The sequence below is a fragment of the Chiloscyllium punctatum genome, chromosome 18, assembly GCF_047496795.1.
Source record: "Chiloscyllium punctatum isolate Juve2018m chromosome 18, sChiPun1.3, whole genome shotgun sequence".
NCBI classification, from domain to species: Eukaryota; Metazoa; Chordata; class Chondrichthyes; order Orectolobiformes; family Hemiscylliidae; genus Chiloscyllium; species Chiloscyllium punctatum.
In genome coordinates this window covers 79,987,355-80,003,105 of record NC_092756.1, presented here as the reverse complement: position 1 = coordinate 80,003,105, position 15,751 = coordinate 79,987,355, and the positions used below count along the sequence as shown (strand labels likewise).

The 15,751-nt window shown below is 50.4% G+C and overlaps 1 protein-coding gene across 2 annotated transcripts in view; it reads left to right on the top strand.

Annotated features, from left to right (window-relative positions):
* Positions 1–366: 366 nt before the first annotated feature.
* The window catches only part of LOC140489237 (phosphomannomutase 1), a 27,547-nt gene continuing 12,162 nt past the window's right edge, over positions 367–15,751 (top strand). Inside the window, exons 1-6 of one of the 2 annotated variants that reach the window (XM_072588556.1) lie at positions 367–577; positions 2,692–2,809; positions 4,606–4,682; positions 9,244–9,335; positions 11,712–11,811; positions 13,246–13,321. In XM_072588556.1, the coding sequence (XP_072444657.1) occupies positions 458–577; positions 2,692–2,809; positions 4,606–4,682; positions 9,244–9,335; positions 11,712–11,811; positions 13,246–13,321 (583 nt within the window). In that variant the 5' untranslated portion in view covers positions 367–457. The remainder of the gene's footprint in view (positions 578–2,691; positions 2,810–4,605; positions 4,683–9,243; positions 9,336–11,711; positions 11,812–13,245; positions 13,322–15,751) is intronic. The other variant, XM_072588557.1, reaches the window with a different exon arrangement.

The following is a 15,751-nucleotide window of genomic DNA, read 5'->3' as shown; positions in this document are numbered from 1 at the left end:
CCCTGCCATCCGTGTGTGTTGGGAGATCTGCAGGATGATAATATGTACATTTGGTATCTTATCCAGTTAGCTTGGGGGTGGGGTTCAAATCTGAAACCTGTGTCTCAGGGACTGAAATGCCCCTCCTAACTTGCTTTGAAAATATATGGATTTAAAAAAAAGATTTTAGTTCAAGGGCCAATAATATTGAACGCTCCTCGTACTTGGAAAGAGGGGAAGGAAGTCTCCAAAACAAAAATTGTGCTAATTTTATTTGCTGGCTGCGGTGAGTCATTTGGGTTTGTGTAACTTGCCTGACCGTTGACTCTCTTGGGTGTGATAGAGAAACCACACAGCTCCCTCCCCTTCTGTTCCTCTGGCATGTGATCGCTGTCGTCAGTTCGAGCAGGGTGTCAGTTTCAGAATGTGGTGATTTTCCCCGCGGATCCTGTGGTGGTGGAGGGAAGGAGAGAGGTTCATGGAAGCTGGGGGGGATGCGGCTGAGAGAGAGCCGGAGCCCCACACTCTCTGCCTGTTTGATGTGGATGGCACTCTGACTGCAGCCAGACAGGTAAAGGCGAAGGGGACCTTGTACAAGGTCAGTGCTGTGCTCTGCTCTCAGTCAGTTCACTTTGCTGCAATGTTGGCTAAAGCAAGAGTCTGTCTGTCTGTGTGTGTGTGTGTGTGTGTGTGAGAGCTCACCAGAATATGCTCCTCTGCTCAAACCCCCTGTGCACTCTCGGTCAGAGACCAAAGTCCGCCTCCTTCAAGAGATCATTTAAAAGGGCTATATCAGGACAGGGCCTGACATGAACGGACCTCGAGCAAACTCTGTGCGGTCTGGCTTTCCCCCTTTGTGGCAGGATACTGGGGAAAAGAGTAGTCTACAGTGGGGAAGTTAGGAGGGCAAGTTGAACAGGAGATTAGGGAATATACGCAATGTCAGAACAGAAGGGCTTGACTTTGAAGTGTTTAAGACTATTAAAGGATTTAATAGATTTTTTTCTCTCTCTCTATCAACTCTTTATCCTCTTGGGTTGGGGGTGGAAGCGGTGGGGGAGTCAAGAAGCTAAAATCGGGTTTGTCCAGGAAGCCCTGTCTCCAAGTTCATGGCTATGGGTATCTGAGCCCCCCCCCACCCCCCACCCCTCCTGTAAAGCCTTTGAGGACGTGCTCAAATCAATATTTGTAAAACTGCAATTGAATGTGTTTTGTTAAGGAATTGTCGTCTGATCCAGTCTGGATACAACAGGGAGCCTGGTGATTACTCGTGGAGTCAAAGAAATGTCCAGCACAGAAACAGACCCTTCGGTCCGAATCGTCCATACTAACCAGATATCCTAAATTAATCCAGTCCCGTTTGCCAGCATTTGGCCCATATCCCTCCAAACCCTTCCTATTCATATACCCACCCAGATGCCTTTTAAATGTTGCAATTGTACCAGCCTCCACCACTTCCTCTGGCAGCTCATTCCACACGCACCACCCTCTGTGTGAAAAAGTTGCCCCTTAAGTCTCTTTTATATCTTTCCCCTCTCGCTCTAAACCTATGCCTTCTAGTTCTGGACTCCCTTATCCTGGGAAAAAGACCTTGCCTATTTACCCTATCCATGCCCCTCATGATTTTACAAACCTCAATAAGGTCACCCCTCAGCCTCTGAAGTTCCAGGGAAAACAACCCCAGTCTGTTCAACCTTTCCCTTTAGTCTCCAATCCTGGCAACATCCTAATCAATCTTTTCTGAACTCTTTCAAGTTTAACATCTTTCCTATGGCAGGGAATACAGAATTGAACGCAATATTCCAAAAGCATCCTAACCATTGTCCTGCAACATGACCTCCCAACTCCTATACTTGTTGCACTGACCAATAAGGGAAAGCCTACCCAAGGCTGCCTTCAGTAGCCTGTCTACCTGCGACTCCACTTTCAAGGAACTATGAACCTGCATCCCAAGGACTCGTTGTTCGCCAACAATCCCCAGGACCCTCACAAGGAGCAATTTATTGACTGGGTGGTACCCCAGGGTGAGGGAGCTATGGGTATAGAGATCCTGGAAGTTACAATCATTCCCATTGACGTCGAGGTCTTTGGATCTCCCAATGGTGTAAATACAGCAGGAGTGACTCAGTTAGTTCACCTCTGAGGCGGAGCATCATGGGTTCAAGCCCCAGTTCCAGACACTTCAGTACAAAGGGCAGTCAGTACTGGGGTGGGGGGGGAAGGAAGAGTGCTGCATTGTCAGGGGTGCACACTCTCAGATGGAGCATGAAAGCAAACCATTCTCTCTCTGGTATGAGAGAGAGAAAGTTCCTCATCTCTGAGAGAATGCATAGTTCTCAACAAACACCAGGTTGGGAAGAAACTGTCTGGTCCTTGTGGTGTGGGAGCTAACTGTGCAACACTTCTGCCTCATTTCCTACAGCACAACCTTAAGGTGCACACGATTGGTTGTAGTCAATCCTGGGATGTCCTGAGGCTGTCCAAGGCGCTAGATTAATTCAGATCTCTCTTGTAGTAATGGTACGGGGGTTCCTGAGGTGACAGTGGCTACCAATCACTTTCCTCAGCCAAGGTCAGGCGTTCCCGGCTGAACTCTTCATGAGTCCAAGCCGACCCGAGCACCTGGGACAACAACCCCCTCCCCCCCTCCCCCCCCCCCTCCCGAACACACACTAGGTTGAAGCAGCCTCTCACCACCTTGTTCTCTTGTAGAAAATCACGCCTGAGCTGGATGAGTTTGTCCAGCGGCTCCGGACCAAGGTGAAGATCGGTGTGGTGGGAGGCTCTGATTACATCAAGATCGCGGAGCAGCTGGGGGAAGGAGAGGAAGGTGAGGCCACTGGGCCACGTGGGGGCGCTGGAGCAGGAGGCCTGGGTTCCCCGTTGACGGGCCGTTCTCACACGTGGTCACCCGGGAGTGGGTTTGCTGGGGTTCATTTCCACACGTGTCAGCTCCTCGTGGGAAACACTGCCCGGAAGTTCCCTTGGTGGATATCAGCTCCTTTGTGTGAGCTAACTGGGCGTTACGATTATGCCAGGGCTAGGTGGTGGTTTTAGATTAGATTCCCCACAGTGTGGGAACAGGCCCTTCGGCCCAACCAGTCCACACCGACCCTCCGAACAATAACCCACCCAGATCCATCTCCCCCTGACTAATGCACCTAACACTATGGGCAATTTTGGCGTAGCCAATTCACCTGGTCTGCACATCTTTGGACTGTGGGAGGAAACCCACGCAGACACGGGGGGAGAATGTGCAAACTGCACACAAACTGGAATCTAGAATCGAACCTGGGAGCCTGGTGCTGTGAGGCAGCAGTGCTAACCACTGAGCCACCCTGTGTTGTGGTCATGTCCCTGGATAATAAACCACAGGCAGGTGGGACCCGTTTAGTTTGGGATTATGGTCGACATGGACTGGTTGGACCCAAGGGTCTCTTTCCGTGCTGTATGACTCGTATCACTGACGACGAGACATCTTCTGATTGTTATAAGGACCCATCTGGTTCACCAATGCCCTTGAGGGAGGGAAATCTGGCACCCTTACCCAGTCTGGCCTAGATGTGACCCACAGTCATGTAATTGTCTCCTAATGATCCTCTGAAATGCCTCTAAGATGCCACTCAGTTCTGGGGGTGATGCCTGGGCTGGTGATGGCCCGAATCCCACAAATAAGTTGTTTCTTGGGTTCACAGTTGGTCCCTATCTTCAGGCACCTCCCTGCTCCCATGGCTCTGAAACCGTGGAGGAGTGCGGTAAGCACCAGCCACCACTGTGACCGTGTACCGGCAGTGCCAGTGCAGGCAGTGGCTCAGGAAGGCAGCTCACTACCACCTTTCCAGGGCAACTAGGGACAGGCAATAAATGACAGCCCACATTGCCAATTCACCCATCACGAGTCAATACAAAATGGACCTGGATGGAATGGCACCGGATCTTGAAGGAGTGATACTAAATCCTCCTCTCTTTCTGAGACCGTGCCTGTCCTATCGGAGATGTGCAGGTTAGGATGGATTGCCCATGCTAAATTCGGAGAAGGTGAGGACTTCAGATGCTGGAGATTAGAGTCAAAAGCATGGTGCTGGAAAAGTCTGCTGCTTGTTTGTAATCTTACCATGAAGCCTCTTCCAAGGATGCCCACCTTGAAGAATTTCTCCTCCTCCCTTTATCACTCAGCCCCCCCCCTTGGTCTCGTCCCCCCACCCACACATATGCCTGACGAAGAGCTTATGCTTGAAACGTTTACTCTCCTGCTCCTCAATTGCTGCCTGATCGGCTGTGCTTTTCCAGCACCACACGTTTTGACTCTGCCCATGTTTATTTGTCCATAGTGTCTAGGGATGTGCAGGCGAAGGGGTTAGCTATTGGGAAACACAGGGTTACAGGGATTGGGACTGGGAGCGATGCTCTATGAAGGGTCAGTGCAGCCTTGATAGGCCGAATGGCCTCTTTCTGCACTGTAAGGGTCCTATAATCTGAGCGCCGTGCCCCACGATTACATGGAGCTGAGGATTATCAGATGATCCACGATCTTAGTGAATGGCAGGCCAGATGCAGTGGGCTGAATGGCCTCCTCCTGCTCTTCTATCTTTACGATCTCACCCAGCTCTCCCTTCCTTTCCGCAGTCATTCAGAAATTCGATTACGTCTTCGCCGAAAACGGAACAGTCCAGTACCGAGACGGAAAGTTTGTCACAAAGGAGGTGGGTCCAGAAATCACCCAAGGTCACTTCACGGTCCAGACCAGGAGCACATAGTTTTACAAATCCCAGGCACTGCATCGAGGACAAATTTAGAAATGCGATTTTAACCAACCTGTTTGGACATGTTATAACTCGCATGAAAGGGTATGGAGAGAAAGATCATATGGAATGGGGAAGAAGGCACACGGGGCCGAATGGCCTACTCCTGCTCCTTGTTTCTCTCTATTCAGGGCAGCTGGGATTGAACCTGCAGCCCCTGTCTCAGAGATAGGGGCATTACACTACGCCACAGGACTGTCAGAATACTATGCGTCTGCTAAAGAGTGGGACACGTTGAAATGTTTTGTTAGATTTGATTACCTACAGTGTGGAAACAGACCCTTCGGCCCACCAACTCCACACCGACCCTCAAACAGTAACTCACCCAGACCCATTTCCCTCTGACTAATTGACCGAACACTGTGGGACAATTTAGCATGGCCAATTCACCTGATCAGGACACGAATGACAAATTTCAAACCTCACAACCATTTGTACAACAGGGGAATGTGGTGAAGAGGAAAGTTTTTCACTCAAAGAGTTGCAAGGGATGTAGGGCAATGGAATGGCTTTAAGGCAGAGGTGGATTCCTGATTAAGGAGGGAGTATCACTTATCTCTTTATCCATCCACGGGATAAGGGTGTTGCTGGCTCAGCCTGCATTTATTGCCCAGAGGGCAGTTAAGAGTTAACCACAATGAGTTAGGAGTCACACACAGGCCAGACCAGGTAAGAATGGCAGTTTCCTTCCCGAAATTAGGTTAATGAAAGATGGGTTTTTCCAACAGTCGACAATGGATTTATGGTTATCTTTAGTTTCTTAGTTCCAGATTTGTTTTCAAATTCCTTGGCAGGATTTGAACCTGGGTCCCCAGACATTACCTGGGTCTCTGGATTAACAGTCCAGTGATAATACCAGTAGGCTGTCACTTCTGCTTCAGTGATTCAGTATTCTCAGTGATTTATTTGCCATACAGTAACAACATCTTCTATATTTGAGATAATATTCAACTGTTCCAGACTTCTGTATATATATCACGTATATATTAAGGAGGGTGTCAGAGGCAAGGAAGTGGAGTTCAAACTGCACTCAGGTCAGCCGTGATCTTATTGAAGGTCGGAGTGGGCCTGAGGGGCTGAATGGCCTACTCCTGCTCCTACCTCTTATGTTCTTAGCCCAGCAGAGTAGCCAACTCTAGTGGCCTGGAGTTTTTAATCACATGACCCACTCCTGCCTCTAAATGCCTCACCATTGGTCACCAGTGTGTCTGCCCTGATCCTCCAATCAGTCAGGAAGAAACACCTCCAATTTTGATGACCGTTAATAGTCGCGCGAAGGGCCTGTTTTCTCCGAACTGTCAGGAGCATCAGTGTAGCATCCAGGAAAATAAAACAGAGGGCCAGCCACCATCTCGTGGGATAGTATGATGGGCTCGAGGGGCTGTATTTCTGCTCCTATTTCTTACCCTCATACGGTACATATGAACCCCTGGAACGGCACAACGACTGAAAATGATGACAGCACAGGCCATTCAGCTCACTGTGACTATGCCAGCTCCCAACAGCAGTTTGGAGCACCCTGCTCATTTCCTCTACTGCCCCGTGATTTCTCCCCCTCTCGTCTGGTCCTTGTCCAGAATCGATATCTGTCTCTTCCGAGCTGTTTCAGGCCTTGTTTCCTGTTCCTAACCACTTACTACACAACAGCAAACTCTATCCCGCTCTACCCCAGGGTCACAGAGGCCCTTTGGCCCAACTCCTCCAAGCCAACCAGAGTTCCCAACCTGAACTCGTCCCATTTGCCTGCGATTTGCCCATATCCCTCTAAACCATTTAGACTCATGTACCTGTCCAAATGTCTTTTAAATGTCACTTGTGGTTTTTTTGCAAGTCCTGTGTTTCTCAATTCTTCCCCAATGGCAGAGGCCTCTTCCTCAGGAGCTGATGGCCTGGTTGTATTATGGAGGAGAAAGTGAGGACTGTAGATGCTGGAGATCAGAGCCGAAAATGTGTTGCTGGAAAAGCGCAGCAGGTCAGGCAGCATCCAAGGAGCAGGAGAATCGACGTTTCGGGCATGAGCCCTTCTTCAGGAATGGGCTCCTGAAGAAGGGCTGATGCCCGAAACGTCGATTCTCCTGCTCCTTGGATGCTGCCTGACCTGCTGCGCTTTTCCAGCAACACATTTTCAGCTCTGGTTGTATTATGGCTGGACTCTGCTGTAATCCAGAGCTCCAGGGAATGTCTGGGTACCTGAGTTTGAATCCTGCCATGGCAGATGGTGGAATTGAATTCAGTAAAAAAACAGGAATTACGAATCTAATGATTGTCGGGGGAGAGGAAACCCATCTAGTTCACCAATACCCTTTCGGGAAGGAAGCTGCCTTCCTTACCTAGTCTCGGCCTACACATGACTCCAGACCCACAGCAATGGGGTTGACACTTATCTGCCCTTTGGGCAATTAGAGGTGGATAATAAATCCTGGCCCAGTCAGTGACACCCTCATTCCGTGAATGAAATTTTTAAAAATTCTGCTTCCATCCCTCTTAATTTTGAACTCAATCAAATCTCCTCTCAACCTTCACACCAACCCACCCCCCAACCCAAGCACAACCAGTCCAGCTATACAGTGAGTATCAACATGAAGTGTGTATATTGCTCCAATTATAATCCACTGTCACCAAAGGAAATGAAATTTATAGGATACACCATCATAAATCTATCTGTATGATTAGAGTAGATTAGATTCCCTGCAGTGTGGAAACAGGCCCTTTGGCCCAACCTGTCCACACTGACCCTCCAAATAGTGACCCACCCAGACCCATTTCCCTCTGACTAACATACCTAACACTATGAGCAATTTCCCATGGCCAGTTCACCCTAACCTGCACATCTTTGGACTATGGGAGGAAACCGGAGCACCCGGAGGAAACCCACGCAGACACGGGGAGAATGTGCAAACTCCACACAGTCAGTCGCCCGGATAGGTGATTAGTGTAGATTCCATAGAGTGTCTCCCCATAATACACAGGAGCTGGACTGAGAGGTAAGGAGTCTGCTATCTGGATCCGTCTTGTATAAGATCCACATGCAGTGGTTAGCATGGCTGCCGCACAGCATCAGGGACCCAGCTTCGATTTCAGCCTTGGCTGACTGTGTGGAATGTGTACATTCTCCACGTGTCTGCGTGGGTTTCCTGCGATTGCTCTGGTTTCCTCCCACAGTCCAAAGATGAGGAGGTTAGGTGGACGGGCCATGCTCAATTACCCATTGCATGGAGGGATGTGCAGGCTAGATGGATTCGCCATGGGAAATGCAGGATTACAGGGATAGGGTAGGGGGTTGGGTCTGGACGGGACGCTGTTCGGAAGGTTGCTGCAGACTGGATGGGCCAAATGGTCTCTCCCATAGGGATTCTCCCTCCCAATCAGAGGCAGCTCATTTGAATAGAAGAAAGGGTTGGGGGGGGGTGGAGGGGGGAAGGCCATTTGGCCCCATTGAACCATTGAACCTGTTCTTTCATCCAATACAATTCTGGCTATTTTTGGACGAGGTTTGGAAAATAGGGAGGTGTTGAAATCGCACGTGGAACCTGACCCAGGGCTGGGAAAAGGAAGCAGGTTTCACTCGTTACCGTCCAGAGGCATCGAGACTGAGGGAATGGCAGACATTAAAGATGAAACTGTCCGAGATGGTGAAGCTTTGTGAGGAGCTGGGGCTCAGTCCCAGGGTTAGTGTGGAGACGATGTGAATATTCCCAAGGATATTGGAGACAGTGAGTTTGCTGAAGCAGTCTGGCACAGGGATTGAGGGGAGGGGAATCTGAAACATGTTGATATGGATGGGATCAGTGGAACGCGTGGCCAGGTGCTGCTTTGTCAGGATTTTGATGTTGAATCCGGAATCTGGGGAGAAAATGGACAAAGCCCATCAGAGATCTGACGGCGGGTATGTGTCTGGGAGAAGGAGGTGTTTCTGCAGAATCCTGAGGCACTGTGTTCTGTGTCCGTATCCCTTTCTAACCAGTGTACCCTCCCCTCCCCTCCACTCCCCTCCCCCTCACCATCTTCCCATCTCCCTTCTCTGTCCTCCTTCCACCCCCACCCACCTTTCCCACTACCCACTATCCTCCCCTCCTTCCTTCACCTTGCTTTCTCCATCCCTCCCTCCCTCCACTCACTCTCTCTACCACCTCCTCTCACCTTGACTCCGTCCCTCTCTTAGTCTCCCTCACCTTCCCTCTCCTCCCTCTCTCTCTCTCCCCCTCCCCACCCCTCCCCTCCCCTCCCTCTCTCCCCCACCCCTCCCCTCCCTCTCTCCCCCACCCGTCTCCTCCCTCTCTCCCCCACCCCTCCCCTCCGTCTCTCTATCTCCCCCCACCCCTCTGTCTCTCTCCCTCCCCTCCCCTCCCCCCTCCTTCCCCTCCCTCCCCTCCTCCATACATACACACACACATACACACAAACCCCCCACCTCCCACCTGCCCCTCTCCTGTCCCCTCTGTTGTTTGTGTCCCTCCCTCAGGCTATTCAGAACCAGCTCGGTGAGGAGTTGCTGCAGGAGCTGATTAATTTCTGTCTGGGCTACATGGCTCTCATTAAACTGCCAAGGAAAAGGTAACAATCCCCATGACGCTGGGGCTGGAACTGGGGTCTGGGGCTAGGCCTGGGCCTGGGCCTGGGCCTGGGCTTGGGCTTGGGGCTGGGCCTGGGCTGTGCTTGGGGCTTGGGCCTGAGGGTGGGTCCGGGGATTGGTGCTGGGCCTGGGCCTGGGGCCGGAGCCAGGCTTGGGGCTGGGGATGGGGGATTGGCGGCAGGATGGGGCAGGAAGGGAGATGGGTCAATGGACAGAGTGTGATTGGTGGAATTAATATGAATGGAAATTTGCAGGAATGGTGGGGGTGGGAGCTACTGAACAGGAATGCTTGCATTCTCTCCTCCACAGTGGCGGAAGAATTTCAATTCCAGTCTCAGGCGACCGTCTGTGTGGAGTTTTCACACTCTCCCCGTGTCTGTGTGGGTTTCCTCCGGGTGCTCCAGTTTCCTCCCACAGTCCAAAGATGTGCGGGTCAGGTGGATTGGCCATGGGAAATTGCCCGTAGTGTTCAGGGATGTGCAGGCTAGGTGGGTTAGCCATGGGAAATGCAGGGTTACAGGGATAAGGGAGGGGGAGTGGGTCTGGGTCGGATGCTTTTTGGAGGGTCAGTACTTGTTGATGGGCCAAATGGCCTCTTTCTGCACTGTAGGGTTTCTATGAAATACTGACCCCAGTCGTTCGGTCTTCTCCCATCCCCCACTCTAACTGAGGACCTTGAGGTCCCTCGAACTGTGAATCCATCATTCTTTAAGGCTATGCCTCAACACCACTTCAATGGCTGTAAGGACAGGCCGTGTCAAGGGAGACAGTGGTGTAGTGGCGTTATCACTGCGCTTGTAATCCTGAGGCCCTGGGATAGTGCTGTGGTGATGTGGGTTCAAATCCCACCCCTGGCAGCTGGTTTCAATTCAATAAATAAACAGAATGAGCCTGGAGTTGAAAGCTCATCAATAACTCCTCCCGATTGTTGTCAAAACCTTCACTCTGAGAAATCTGGCCTACATGTGACACCAGGCCCACAGCAATTTGTGTATTGGTAACTGCCCCTCTGAAATGGCAAAGGCAGTTAGGGGTGGGCTAGTGGGCCGAGGAGTGGCAGATGGAGTTTAATGCAGAGAAATGTGAGGTGTTGCATTTTGGATAAGACGAACCAGGGCAGGACTTGAGACAGTTAATGGTCGGGCCCTGGGGCATGTTGTCGAACAGACAGACCCAGGGGTGCAGGTAAAGAGCTCCTTGAAAGTGGAGTCACAGGCAGACAGTGCAGTGAAGGGGGTGTTTGGCACGCTTGCCTTCATCGGTCAGAGCATTGAGTATAGGGGTTGGGACGTCCTGTTGCAACAAGACATTGGTGAGGTCACATTTGGGGTGTGCTGTACAATTTCTGGTCGCCTAACGTAGGGGAGATGTAATTAAACTGGAAAGGGGGCAAAAAAGATTTACAAGGATGTTACTGAGACTGGAGGCTTTGAGTTATAATGAGAGGCTGGATAGGATTTTGCCTGGAGTGTAGGAGGCTGAGGGGTGACCTTTATAGAGGTTTATAAAATCATGATGGGAATGGATAGGGTAAATAGACAAAGTCTTTTCCTTGGGTTGGGGGAGTCCAGAACTAGAGGGCATTGGTTTAGGGTGAGAGGGGAAAGATATAAAAGGGACCTCAGGGGCAACTTTTTCACACAGAGGGTGGTACGGGTATGGAATGAGCTGCCAGAGGATGTGGTGGAGGCTGGTACAATTACAACATTTAAGAGGCGTTTGGACAGGTGCATGGATGGGGAAGGTTTAGAGGGATATGGGCCAAACACGGGCACATGGGACTAGTTCAGTTTGGGAAGCTGACAGGCATGGACGAGTTGGGCCAAAGAGCCTGTTTCCGTGATCTAGGACACTACACATGCTGACCCTTGGCAATGACACACCCATCCCAGACAAGGATTTAACCAAGATACAAATGGAATTCTTCCCCTCACGTGCTCAGATTGACGTTGATCAGCCCTTTTGCCATCATTGGAGTCATTGTTTTATCCTGGATCCTGGTTAGTCAGAGCCGCACAACACAGACAAAGCCCTTCAGCCCGTTGGGTCTGTGCCAACCCATCCACACGAGTGCCCCTTTGCTGTACTCGAATTTGAATGGTATTCCTGGTGCCCTCCCGGACATTTTTTGTAAATGTTGTGAAGTTTGCTGCCTCTATGGCCCTCCCTTCCAGGTGCCAGCGGCCCAGTGGGGACGGTGGGCGGTTGGCGTGGTGCTAGCCAGTGGCTAAGCCAAGGTGGCCCTGTGTTTGGGCTCCAGCTCAGTCTCCGTGAGGCAGCTCGGGGGCTCCAGGCCACTCACGGTCAATCAGCTGGAACCGGCTCTGACCTCACCGTGGGACATGTCTCTCTTTCAGGGGCACCTTTATCGAATTCCGGAATGGGATGCTGAATGTGTCTCCCATCGGCCGGAGCTGCACCCTGGAGGAACGTATCGAGTTCTCCCGGATTGACAAGGTAACCCTGGGGTGGGGGCTGTTGGGGAGTGGGGGCAGTCAGATCCTACATCATTCAACATGCGCTACACTCCTGAATGCTCTCATCGGGGGGGGGGGGGGGGGGGGGGGGGGGTAGGGGGCAGGACCAGTGCAAGGGGGCAGGAAGGGTAATTAGGGACAGGCAATAGATACTGGGCCCATGTCCCAAGGAACAGTGAACATCAGACACTGAGGTACTTTTCCTGTGGAGGCCATTTCCTGTGGAGGCACGGTGGCACAGTGGTTAGCACTGCTGCCTCACAGCGCTAGAGACCCGGGTTCAATTCCCGCCTCAGGCAACTGTCTGTGTGGGGTTTGCACGTTCTCCCCCTGTGTCTGTGTGGGTTTCCTCCCACAATCCAAAGATGTGCAGGTTAGGGTAAATTGGCCATGCTCAATTGCCAGTAGTGTTAGTTGAAGGGGTAAAAGTAGGGGAATGGATCTGGGTGGGTTGCTGTTCAGAGGGTCAGTGTGGATTTGTTGGGCCGAAGGGCCTGTTTCCACACTTTAAGTAATCTAATCTAATTAATTTTGGATCCACCCTCAATCCTATGCGATCATATTCTGTGCAATAGCCTACCATGGGGAACCTTATCAAAGGCCTTACTGAAATCCATATACACCACATCAACCACTTTACCCTCATCCACCTGTTTGGTCACCTTCTCAAAGAATTCAATAAAGTTTGTGAGGCACGATCTACCCTTCACAAAACCGTGTTGACTATCCCTAATCAACTTATTCCTTTCTAGATGATTATAAATCCTATCTCTGATAACCTTTTCCCACACTTTACCCACAACCGAAGTAAGGCTCTGTGCCTTCCCGAATCAACACTCTCCATCTCGGTCAGTCACAAACCAGAGACTCTCACGAGAGGGAGGTGGGGGGGGATGTGTTCGATCTCCTCAGGGAAGCTTTGAGGAGATCCCCAAGCACCTCCCCCTCACGGAGTCTCCTGCCGTGACCGAGTACCTAGTTGTTTTGGGGAGTCTGGTGTGAGATATACAATCAACATGACCCCCTCCCCACGGAGCTGGTAGCAAGAGATGAGCTTCTTACTCTGTGTGTGGGTTGGGGGTTGGGGGTGGCGGTGGGGGTGGCGGGTGGCGGTGGGGGTGGGGGGAGGTGGCGGTTGTGAGCTGGATCGAGAGAGGAAATACCTTGTTTTATCCGCCCAATCACTGGGCTTTCATTCTGTTCTCTCTGTTCCTAGTTCAAAGCTGTTCCCCACTTGTACCTCTGGGTGATTCTGAGGTTAGTGAACTGAACCATTCACTGTGTCTGTCTCCAGCACACTCTGTTCTGACACTGTGTACCTGGTTAACTTCACATGGAGCACGAGCTCCCGGTCTCCCGATCTGGATGGACATGAGATGATTTGTTCTCACCTTCTCCTCCATTCTTTCCCCAGGAAGAGAAGATCAGGGAGAGGTTTGTTGCAGCTTTACAGACAGAATTTGCTGGGAAAGGGGTGAAGTGTACAAGAGGCAAGTCAGCAACATCTGTCTGAGTGTCTACAGTTGTCATGTCCCTGTATATTTGTCTGTGTGTGTGTCATGTCTGTGTGTGTGTGTGTCATGTGTGTGTGTCACATCTGTGTGTGCCATGTGTGTGTCTTGTCTGTGTGTGTATCATGTCTCTGTATGTGTCATGTCTCTGTATATGTGAATGTCTGTGTTGTGTCTGTGTGTGTGTCTGTGTTGGCGTCTGTGTGTGAAAGTGTGTGTGTCTCTGTGTCTGTGTGTGTCTGTGTCTATGTCTGTGTGTGTGTGTCTGTGTCTATGTCTGTGTGTGTGTCTGTGTCTATGTCTGTGTGTATGTCTGTGTCTATGTCTGTGTGTGTGTGTCTGTGTGTGTGTCTGTGTCTATGTCTGTGTGTGTGTGTCTGTGTGTATGTCTGTGTGTGTGTGTCTGTGTGTATGTCTGTGTCTATGTCTGTGTGTGTGTGTCTGTGTGTGTCTGTCTGTGTCTGTGTGTGTGTGTCTATGTGTGTGTGTGTCTGTGTCTATGTCTGTGTGTGTGTGTCTGTGTCTATGTCTGTGTGTGTGTGTGTCTGTATGTGTGTGTGTGTCTGTGTCTATGTCTGTGTGTGTGTGTCTGTGTGTGTGTGTCTGTGTCTATGTCTGTGTGTGTGTGTGTGTGTGTGTCTGTGTCTATGTGTGTGTGTGTGTGTGTGTCTGTGTGTGTGTGTGTGTGTGTGTGTGTGTGTGTCTATGTCTGTGTGTGTGTGTCTGTGTCTGTGTCTATGTCTGTGTGTGTGTGTGTGTGAGAGAAGCTTTGGCTCTGCACTTTATTCCTCTCGCCCGTCTTCTCCCAGCCTGTGGCACTGCCTTCCATTGTGAACCCTGGCCTTTTACCAAACATTCAGAAGCTGTGTTCCTTGTGGTTTGTGTTCACTTGGCATTTACAAAGTGGGATTAAGGGGTGAATCTGTAACCATTCAGCAATCTAAATATAACCTGATGGAGATTGAGCAAGTTTGGTCTTCAACCTCCTCAGAGTGAGAGCTGTCATGTCTGCGAATCGATGGGCAGCCCTCAATCTGATTAGAACAAAACTTTAAACTGTTTTCATCAAAGAGCCTTGTTTACATCTCTGTCAGAGCAAAGGTTATTCACTTCTCAGCGCAGCGATCGCTTAGTAATGAAATGTAAGCAGCACGCAAAGCCATATGCAAACAATATCAATCAACTAACACCGAGATACAAGCACACACACACGTGGATGGACAAAGTGAGACACAGGCACACTCACAGGAACAAACAAACACATGTATGTGTAAAGACACATGTACATTCATACACACGCACACACACTCATAGACGCTTACAAACACACACGCACTCGTACAGACACCACAATCAGAGATAAATGCACACACACTCACTCTCTCACACACACACACACGCTCACTCTCACACGCACACACACTCATAGACGCTCACAAACACACACACACTCGTACAGACACCACAATCAGAGATAAATGCACACACACTCACTCTCTCACACACACACACACACGCTCACTCTCACACGCACACACACTCATAGATGCTTACAAACACACACGCACTCGTACAGACACCACAATCAGAGATAAATGCACACACACTCACTCTCTCACACACACACACACGCTCACTCTCACACGCACACACACTCATAGACGCTCACAAACACACACACACTCGTACAGACACCACAATCAGAGATCAATGCACACACACTCACTCTCTCACACACACACACACGCTCACTCTCACACGCACACACACTCATAGACGCTTACAAACACACACACACTCGTACAGACACCACAATCAGAGATAAATGCACACACACTCACTCTCTCACACTCACTCTCTCACACACACACACACGCTCACTCTCACACGCACACACACTCATAGACGCTCACAAACACACACACACTCGTACAGACACCACAATCAGAGATAAATGCACACACACTCACTCTCTCATACACACACACACGCTCACTCTCACACGCACACACACTCATAGACGCTCACAAACACACACACACTCGTACAGACACCACAATCAGAGATAAATGCACACACACTCACTCTCTCACACACACACACACGCTCACTCTCACACGCACACACACTCATAGACGCTCACAAACACACACACACTCGTACAGACACCACAATCAGAGATCAATGCACACACACTCACTCTCTCACACACACACACGCTCACTCTCACACGCACACACACTCATAGACGCTCACAAACACACACACACTCGTACAGACACCACAATCAGAGATCAATGCACACACACTCACTCTCTCACACACACACACACGCTCACTCTCACACGCACACACACTCATAGACGCTCACAAACACACACACACTCATACAGACACCACAATCAGAGA